General features: G+C 40.0%; 1 protein-coding gene across 1 annotated transcript in view; it reads left to right on the top strand.

The window, feature by feature from the left end:
* The window catches only part of ASCC1 (activating signal cointegrator 1 complex subunit 1), a 129622-nt gene that overhangs the window by 151 nt on the left and 118879 nt on the right, over positions 1-10592 (top strand). The window contains exon 2 of the mRNA XM_043983014.1: positions 1443-1587. Within this exon, the coding sequence (XP_043838949.1) occupies positions 1476-1587 (112 nt within the window). The 5' untranslated portion in view covers positions 1443-1475. The remainder of the gene's footprint in view (positions 1-1442; positions 1588-10592) is intronic.

The following is a 10592-nucleotide window of genomic DNA, read 5'->3' as shown; positions in this document are numbered from 1 at the left end:
AATTTTCCTTCCCATACCTACTTTCCTCCCTTTGTGCCTTTGACTGCTGTGGTGGTGGCTTCCTGCACCGCCTCAGGGCTTCTGCTCTTCCGCAGGCCTCTCCTGAGCCTCAGACTCGGGGGTCGTTTTTTAGGGCAGAGCTGTCACCCTGAGGAGAGGAGGGGGAGGGGAGGCTCGGGGCCTGCCCATCCCGCCCCTCCCCCCAACCAGTCCCGTGAATGGGGGAATGGAAAGCGCTGGTTCTGTTCCCTCTGAAACTGACCCTCCTCACCTCCCTTTGGGGACGGAGAGCTTGGCTGGTCGGTGTTGTTGGGGTGTTGATGCCTCTCGGGCCTAGAGAAGACGCAGAATAACGCCCTGGGTGGGATGGAGTGTCTGAATTGTCACTGTAGCAAAATGAAAACTGGTGCCTGGGCTTCCTTTTCTCCAAACCCCCACCAATCTCAGTTGATTTAGCAGCTTCCTTTCGCCTCATTCTTTTAAAAGTTGAATGTAAGCTCCTTGAAGGCCTGGGTTACATTCTTTTTTGTCTTGGTATCCTCATTGCTCGGCTTAGAATGGTTCCTTTGCACCTAGTAGGTTCTTAATAATAATGGTTAAATCTAATTGGGTTTTCCCCCTTACGTGGTTAGACTTGGTATAAAAAAAATGAATTATTGATCCAAAGCACATCTTGGCCTTCGTGGATTCACAGTGTTGACCTGTTTGTACTAGCTTTTTGGAATAGTTTGATCTTCTATAATATTGGGGGATGACCTAGTTTGGATTGTAGAATCTAGCCAGAACCTTTGCTGAAATCCTAGTCTGTTAAACAGAGAGCTGAAGTTAGTCCATGGTGTGAATTCAGCTGGCTAGAAGCCCCACAAAATGGTATGCATGCAAGGAAAGTCATCAATTAAACTATAGTACATTGGCAGAGCTTTTTGTCAGTCCCAAGATACATTTTGGTCCTTTTCCTTTTATTTTACATACAGAAGATGGTAATACTTTGAAATGTATAATTCTTGGTGACTGTAGCTAGGCTTATGTTTAGGGAGATTGACTTTTCCCCTGTATAAACAAACAAACAAACAAACAAACAAACAAATAAATAAATAAATACAAAAGGTATTATTCTCTTTAGGCTAATAATACAGGCAGACCAGCTCATATTTTGTTTTTCAAACAAAGGAAATGGACTAAATGCCCTCTTCTCTGGGTATTAACTGAGTATACAAATAAGTTGTTTAAAGCAGAATATGTTAGAAAAGTTAGGAAATAAAAGTGACAACTTTCAGATGTTAGATATCCAATGGAGGTGGTGGGCCTTTTTTGGGGGGGGGTTCCTAAGGGTCAGATGTATTGTGAATGTATATTTTTTTAAAACCTCAACTTTCCTCCATTGTGTAAGGAAAGAGCATGGGTTTCTTTCTTTCTTGGTAAGGCAACAATTTATTTTCCAGAATTTTGCTGGAAGATCTTTTGGAAAAAACATCATGGAAGTCCTCCGTCCACAGCTTATAAAAATCGAAGGGCGCATCTACAGGAAAAACTTGATACAAGAACAGACCTATCAGCATGAAGATGAAGATGAAGATTTCTATGGAGGTAATAATACCTCATACCTCATAGTCAGGTTATAGATAGGGTATTCTCTCACTTTTTAGGTTAAAGATAAAGATGTTACTTATACCATAGTAGTGATTCTTTGCTTTAGAAGTTTGTCAGCACCTAGGTTTGAGGTGTTAGCTAGGTAGCCTAATTCTTCAGACTCCTTTAGGGGATTATTGTCAGGCATCACATTGCTATTCTAGATTCTGGAGGAGATACAAAAGTTAGTTAAGACTGCCTTTGCAGTGGATAGATAGCTATTCCATCAGGAAGTCAATAAACATTAAGTATTTACTATGTACCAGGCACTCTGTAGGTGCTGGGGGTAAAAATACGATTTTTTGTTTTTGTTTTTCTTTTTCTTTTTTTTTTTTGCAGGGCAATGAGGGTTAAGTGACTTGCCCAGGGTCACACAGCTAGTAAGTATCAAGTGTCTGAGGCCAGATTTGAACTCAGGTCCTCCTGAATCCAAAGCTGGTGCTTTATCCACTGCACCACCTAGCTGCCCCCAGAGGGGTACAAATATGAAAACCGAAAGACATTCTTCCTTCTCAAAGGGCTTACAATCTAATGGAGGAGGACCATGCATAAAAGGGAGCTAAAAAGCTAGAGGGTGGGGAAAAGGCACCTAATGAGGTCAGAGCATGGGGGAGAAGCCAGAGATAACCCAGAGTAGTGCAGCCAGATGAGGAATTATGTATGAATATGTGTGTATACAAATAATTATAGTACAGCATCCTAAAGATCCTTTAGGATTAGGATATTCTTGTTAAGTGACTTGCCCAGGGTCACACAGCTAGTAAGTGTCAAGTGTCTGAGGCCGGATTTGAACTCAGGTCCTCCTGAATCCAGGGCTGGTGCTTTATCCACTGCGCCACCTAGCTGCCCCAGGATTAGGATATTCTTGAAGATGACTACTATTGTAGGATTTAGAGCCAGTTGAGACATTAGGATTATCTAGTCCAGGGCTTCTTAAGTTTTTTCTACTCTCAACCCTTTTCGCCTGAGAAATTTTTATGCAACCCCAGGCATGTAGGTATATAAAATAGATAGATATAACCTTTTTCTGTTGCCAAATTTTTTGCAACCCTTACATTCAGTTACTTGACCCTACATGGCAGTCAAGAGCTCAGTTAAGAAGCTTTGGTTTAGTCTAGCCCCCTCAATTTTACAATATATAAGTACATTAGGGTAAAACATTCTGTGAAGAGGGAATGAAAGGCCATTACTAATCTTGGGGTGACATTGTTTAAAACTTTAAAATATGGGGGCAGCTAGGTGGCACAGTGGATAAAGCACCAGCCCTGGATTCAGGAGGACCTGAGTTCAAATGTGGCCTCAGACACTTGACACTTACTAGCTGTGTGACCCTGGGCAAGTCACTTAACCCTCATTGTCCAGCAAAAACAAAAACAAACATACAAACAAAAAACTTTAAAGTATAGATAGATATTCAACAGGTGGGTTAGAACATTGCAAGAATAGGACTCAACATGAGCAAAAGCATGAAAAGAGGGAAATAGGGGTCATCTGTGGGGAATGCCCTGAAGTTTGCTCTTTGTCTGTAGTTTAGAACTTATGGTAGGAGAATAAAGTAGTATGGAAAGACTGAAGGTCTAGAGTGGTCCCAAATTCTGAAGAGTCTTAAATACCAGGCATGGGAATCTGAACTTTACTCAGTAGAAAATAGGGAGTCAGTGAGAGAAAAAGGGATAGTTACATAGTTAAGTGGATAAAGTGCTGGACTTGGAGTCAAGAAGATGTAGGTTCATTGCCACCTCCGACACAGACTGTGTGGGTTACTGTAGGCAAGTAGCTGTTCTTAGCCTTAGTTCCTTACCTCTTAAATGGAGATAATCAGAGTTGTGGCACTTGCCTTGTTAGGGTGGTTGTGAGGATCCAAAGAGAAAATGTATATAAAGTTCTTTGCAAACTAAAAAAGTTCCGCATAAAATGTTTGCTACTATTAAAATTATAGTGAAAGTGTCCTGGTCCTCTGTCTTTTTTGCTCCCTTCTGCTCCTGGGAGTCTTACTTTTTGGGGTGCATCATGGACCCCTTTGCTAGTCTGGTGAAGCCTGTGGACCCCTTCTCAAGATAATGATTTTAAATAATTGAAGAGAGTGCTAAGTTTCAGTTAGAAGTCAGTGAAAGTAAAGATGTAATTTTTTTTCCTATCCATGTTTATAAACTCCTGAAGTCTACCTCTGGAACTCTTGGGTATCTATGGACCCCAGTATAAGAACCCCTGAATTTGAGAATTTGGGTTTGAGTCCTGGTTTTCATACTTAATAGCTACATGATTTGGGGCAATTCCCTTCTATTCTCTGGGTCTTAGTTTCCTTATAAAATGAGGGCACTGCACATTGCTTCTGTGGTTCCCTGCTGCTGTGAGGATAACCCACAGAGTCTTCTGTTGGACATTTGAAGTTCTCTGTAGTCTGACTGACTCCAGCTTACTTTTCCTGGCTCATTGTGTATCACTTTCATTCCTGCACTGTCTTCCTCACTCCTCCTGGTGGTTCATTTCTAGTCTCCATGTCATGCATAGATGCTCTTTCATGCCTAGGTTGCACTCTTTACCTCTTAGGATTCCTGACTTTCTTCAAAGTTCAACTCAAGTGCTGTCTTCTAATTATAAATACACAAAATCCTTCCTTCTCCCCCTGCCCTCCCCAGTTGTTAATGCCTTCTTCATCAACCTTCCTCAAGTTACTTTGTCTGCACTTATTTGTTTACATATTATTTCTCCCTAGAGAACTAATAGTGTGTACTTACTGAATGAAAAAATAATGAGTAAATGACTCCAGACTTTTGAAGTTCCACCGAGCTCTAAATCCTGCAGTCCTCTCATCCTCTGAGGATATTTTGAGGTATCAGCTTTTTGAAGCTGAGGTATGTTGCAGATATGGTTTTAGAGAGGCATTAGGGGATACTGGAAAGAGCTTTAAACTTGGACTCGAGAATTCACAATGTGAATCCTGCCTCTGATAGTGTGACTTTGGACGAATGACTTAACTTCTATTTCTTCTTCCTTAAATGAAAATAATTTCCATTGTTTCCACCTTGGAAATGTTATTAAGACCAAATAAGATAAAATATATAATGTCCTTTTAAAATTTTTAAGTACTATCTGTGTATCAGCTATCATTATGATTATATTAAGTTTAGTTAGGTTTAATTAGATTAAGGCACTCTGATAATGTTTCCCATTAGTCTGCAGCTTGTTCCATTAAATATATAATATGCTTTTGGGTGGGGTAGTCAGACCTCCTTGTTTCCATGGGTCCCCTAGGTTCTTTTCCAGACTTTCACACCTAGAGTTAGGCCCTCTTGGATCTTTGAGGTTCAGAATGCTAGATGATCACGGGCCTTGTATGGTCTCTTAGGTCCTTGGAGCCCTTGGTTGCCTTGGCTATCCTGGTCTAAACATTGAAACTGTGATGGGTAAAACTAAATGTGTGTGGTCACCTTATCTGTCCCTGGTGTGGGAAAAGCTAGCTAGGATTTACTTATAAATTAGAAGCTTCAGCAACAGTTTAGGCAGTAAACATTTATTAAAGTATATTAGAGGCTACCAAAGAGAGAACACATGTCTCTGAAAGAATAGGAAAACCTATCTACCCTAGAGGAGAGATCAGAGTTCAACCTGTCCTGGTTCTTCTGCCACCACCACGAGGTTCCAGCAATGAACTGAAAGAACACAGCACTTCCTGTGTCCCCTGAAGAGGTGGTCCTTACACATTGCTTCAAGTTGATTGGTTGAGGGTGGTCTCATGTTGTGAGGTAACATCTGGATGCTGGATTGACCTCAGAAAGGTCACCCCATTGCTCTCCCAGCAGGGGGGGCCCTGGTAATAATAGTCTCACACTCCCCCTGTGCTTCATTGAGAAACAGAAGTTTCCTTAAATGAAGCAATCACTTTATAGATACTTATATAATACTTATAATCACTTTATAGATACTTATATAATACTTATAATCACTTTATAGATACTAACAGTGTAAAGGGAATGAAAAGAGAGAAAAGAAATTGAGTGACACATTGACAAAAACTAAAGGGGACACTCGCCTTTAGTAGATGGACAGTACAAACAAAGAAAAACTAAAGGGGGCAGTCCCTTTTAGGAGGTAGATGTTACAAATATCATATGCAATGGGAAAAGGAAAACAGGTAAATGTCCATTTAAGTCTTTGGAAGTCTTTTCTCAGATGATTTTTGAGATGTTCTCTGGGTGTAGTTGTAGAGTGAGAGTCTTTCAGTGTGGATGCTGATGATCACCTAGAAAGTCTCAGGTGGAGAGTTTCAGGTGTGGTTGTAAGTCTCTCAGGTGTTTCAGATACTGATAATCAGCTGGAAAGTTTCCTGCAAAATTGATCTTAACACAACTTTAAATAGCTTTGCCAGTAACCAAATCAAACAATGAGAGTTCTCAAAAACATGTCTAAGGAAATTCAGAATCATTTAGATATATAATAAAAACAAAAATTGAATTTTTAAAAAACTTAATATTACTGTAACCCCCCCCCCCCCCGCCACCGTGGGGAAGAAATTGAGAAAACAATTGTGATATTAATTATGAAAAGAATTTTTTATCTTTGTTTCATCACAGGAGGGGCCCTGGTAATAATATTCTCACACTATGCTGCATTGGTCACTTCTTCTCCTTGGGGCTTCTAAAGTTCTCACATTGTGGCTTTATGATTACTCTGGGATTTTCCTTCTTCCTTGGAGATTTTTTTTTTAGGAGAGTCCTTGATTTTTGCTGCCCCATACACAGTGTGTCTTTGGTTACTCTGGGAAGCTGTTGACTTGGTTTCTTTGCACTGTACTGCCACACTCAACTTGGCATGCTTTCCTATTACCTATGGGGCTTCTGGCTGACTTTTTGTGCAATTTGTGAGTGGAAGAAGTCCCTGTAGTTTCTCATTGAATTTCTTGTAAACAGCATATTTTTGGATTCTGGTTTCTAATACATTCTGCTATCTGCTTCCATTTTATGAGTGAGTTCATTCCATTCACATTCATAGTTATGATTATTAATTCCCTCCATCCTATTCTGTTTATCCTTCTCTCTCTCTTTTTACCCTGTCCTTCCTTTGAAGTCTCTTTTGTTTTCAACAATTTCTTTTTATCTGCTCTCCATTTTATCACCTTCCTTTTTCCTTATCCCCTTCAGCTCCTACTTCTCCGTTGGGCGAGATTGATTTCTTTTTTCTTTTTTTTTTTTAAAGTGAGGCAGTTGGGGTTCAGTGACTTGCCCAGGGTCACACAGCGGTAGATTCTTTCAGTTTCTATTTTACCCTCTGGTTCTAGAATATCAGACAGTTTTCCTTGGTAGTTTCTTGAAACATGATGTCTAGGCTTTTTCTTTCATCATTGGATTTCAGGTAATTCAGTAATTCTTAAATCTTTTCTTATTCATCTATTTTCTAGGTCAGTAGTTTTTCCGATGATATATTTCACACTTTCTTTTCTTTTTTTTTTTCATTCTTTTGACTCTGTTTGGTTTCTTGATATCTCATGTAATCATTAGCTTCCACTTGCCCAATTTTAATTTTTTTTGCAGGGTGGGGCAATAGGGGTTAAGTGACTTGCCCAGGGTCACACAGCTAGTAAGTGTCAAGTGTCTGAGGCAGGATTTGAACTCAGGTCTTCCTGAATCCAGGGCTGGTGCTTTATCCATTGTACCACCTAGCTGCCCCTCCAATTTTAATTTTTAAGGAATTATTTTCTTCAGTGAGATTTGCACTTTTTTCATCTGGCCAATTCTACTTTTTTAGGAGTTCTTTTTATCAGTGAATTTACCTCTTTTTTCCAATTCTGTTTTTTTAAAGGTGTTATTTTCTTCAGTATTCTTTTTTTGAACCTCTTTTACCAAACTGTTAATTGTCTTTTCATAATTTTCTTCCTTTGCTTTTGTTTCTTTACCTAATTTTTCCTCTACTACTCTTATTTGATTTTGAAAATCCTTTTTTAGCTCTTCCAAGAATTTTTGTTGTGCTTGCGTCCAATTCACATTTTTTTCTTTGAGGCTTTACTTGTAGCTGCTTTGACTTAATTTTCTTCTTCTGAGTTTGTGTCTTGATCTTCCCTGTCACCATAGTCACTATTTATGGTCAAGTTCTTTTTTGTTGCTGTTTGCTTATCCCCCTTACCCCCACCCCCTTTAAAAATTTGGAACTTTATGTTAATGTTGGGCTCTGTTCCTGCTGGGGGTGGGGTGGGACAGGGGAGGGGAGGGACTAAGTTTTAGCCAACAGGGTTTTTCCCCCCACTGTTGTTTTCAGAGTTAGTTCTAGGGTTTTGGAATTTTTGCTTCCAAGGTGGTGTGATCTGGGGAGGGTTGTGGTTACTGCTCCTTTGGTCTGCACTCTGATCCTTCCCCAGGAAGGGCCTCTCCTGCCTTGGGATTGGAGATGATACTGACCCTAAAGGTTTCAGATCCCTTGGGACCAGAAGTGATACTGCCCCTCAGGGCTTCCACTCCCTCTTTTTTTTTTTTTTTAAAGACTTTCAAAGCAGTTTACATGAATTCTTTTATTTGTGGTCACAACAGCTGTGTGAAGTAGGTACAACAGAGATCATCCTCTTTATTTTGTTTGTTTTGTCATAAACGTTTTTTATTTATACTTTTGAGTTCCAATTTTTATCCCTCCTTCCCTCCCTCCCTTTCCCCTCCCTGCAGATCAGATATGAGTTATACATGTGCGATTATGTAAAACATTACCATATTAGTCATTTTGTACAAGAAAACTTGAGTAAAAGAAAAAAAATGAAAGAAAGTGAAAAATAGCATGTTTCAGTCTGTGTTCCAGCAATATCAGTTTTTTCTTTGAAGGTGGATAGTATGTTTCCTCCATAGTCCTTTGAGATTGCCTTGGATCATTGTATTGGTGAGAATAGTTAAGTCATTCACAGTTCTTCATCTAACAATATTGCTGTCTCCATGTACAACATTCTCTTGGTTCTGCTCACTTCACTATACATCAGTTCGTACATGTCTTTCCAGGCCTTTCTGAAATCATCCTTCTTGTCATTTCTTATAGCCCAATAATATTCCATCACCATCACATACCACAGTGTGTTTAGCCATTTCCCAATTGATGGGCATTCCTTTGATTTCCAATTTTTAGCCATCACAAAAAGAGCTGCTATAAATATTTTTGTACAATAGGCCTTTTTCCCTTTTTTGGGATGTCTTTGGAATATAAACTTAACAGTGGTATTGCTGGATCAGAGGGTATGCACAGTTCTATAGCTCTTTGGGCACAGTTCCAAATTGCTCTCTAGAATAGTTGGATCTTTTCACAGCTCCACCAACAGCTTCCACTCCCTCTTGATAGAACGTGCTTCTTTATAGGCTGTGGAGTTGCCAAACAACATCTGGTAGTACAGGAATACCCTATAATCTCTTTCTGACCACTTGCCAAGTCTCCTTTTCATCTCTTGCTTGAGAGCTTCTGAAACTGCTGCTGCTTCTGTCACCAGCTCTTAGTTCCATTGCTGGTGTTTCATCCTCTTGGACTCCAGGCTAGCTTCTTCCCCTGTGTCTCTCTTCCTGACATCATATGTTGACTTGGGCTGGAAGAATGTCTCACTCTGACCTTTTATTGGCTCTGCCACTCCAGGGTTCTCTTTGAGCTATTCTTTTAAAGTTGTTTGGAGGGGAATATTGGGAGATCTCAGCTGAGCGAATCTCTATTCCACCATCTTGGCTCAGCGCCACTCCCCCCCCCCCCCCATTGGCTTTCTTGCTCATCATTCAGTGTAATGTGAATTTTAGGTTTTTTCTGGAGTAGGTATGAGCTGGGCATTTTGCTCTGGTAAGGTTTCTCTTTTGACCAGCAGTCCCTAGATCTTTTAATATTTCATTTATATGATTGCAACTCTTATTCTGGCCATCTGTTAATTACTTTCTCTTGCAACAATAATAATAGTTAGCATTTACATGGTACTTTAAGTTTTGTGAAGTGCTTTATATATGCTACCTCATTTGGCTGTCATAGCTGTGTGATGGAGGTGCTATTATTATCCCCATTTTACAAATAAGGAAAGTGAAGCTGAGAGAAATTAAATGACCTGCCCAGGGTCACTTAGCTAGTAAATGTTGGAGGCAGGATTTGAATTCAGGTCTTCCTGATTCCAAGTCTAGCATTCTTTACTTTGCTCCAACTAGCTGCCTCAAGATTAAATCATTTTGGGGCAGCTAAGTGACCAGTGGATAAAGGACCAGCCCTGGATTCAGGTGGATCTGAGTTCACATCTGGCCTGAGACACTTGATACTTACTAGCTATGTGACCCCGGGCAAGTCATTTAACCCTCATTGCCCTGCAAAAAAAGAAAAAAAAGATTAAATCATCTTCTTTTCTATCATTCATGTCCTTATGTAATGCATTTTACATAATTTTTTTATGCAAGTCATTATTAGTGTGACATTTAAAATCTAATGTGTCACCTTATTCCTTTCCCAAGTGTAGGGAGAACTAGCTAGGGTTTACTTATAAATTAGAAGCTTTAGCACCAGTTTTTGGGGCATTAAGCATATATTAGAAGAAAAGAGAGAACACCTGGGTCAGAAAGCCAAGAAAAAAACCTATCTAACCTAGCATCCTCAATTATCCCACCACCAGCTGTTCGAGAGACAAACTGTGAGAAGGAAGCTCTTCCTGTGTCCCTGGAAGAGGCCGTCCTTCCACACTACTTCAAGCTAACTGGTTAGCATCACCCAAATCTATTGGTTCACTGGACTTGAGGGTGGTTCTGTGTTCAGGTTAGCTGAGAACAATACCCTCTTCAGAATCAGCCATGTATGGCTTCAACTGAATTAACTTTAAGTGGGTTAATCAGTGAAGTCAGTCACTCTCAGTCAATCCAATCAGTCCAAATCAATCTGGGGCCTTTGGGCGTTGGCAAAGTCCATTATTTTTTTACATAAATCTTTCTACTGAACCTTTGGTGCAATTTTGAGTCTTCTCTTTGATGACTTATAGCCATGTG

Source organism: Dromiciops gliroides, chromosome 2 (assembly GCF_019393635.1).
Source record: "Dromiciops gliroides isolate mDroGli1 chromosome 2, mDroGli1.pri, whole genome shotgun sequence".
In the NCBI taxonomy this organism is placed as follows: Eukaryota; Metazoa; Chordata; class Mammalia; order Microbiotheria; family Microbiotheriidae; genus Dromiciops; species Dromiciops gliroides.
The sequence above is the reverse complement of the archived record's forward strand: the minus strand, read 5'-3'. Positions and strand labels throughout refer to the sequence as shown.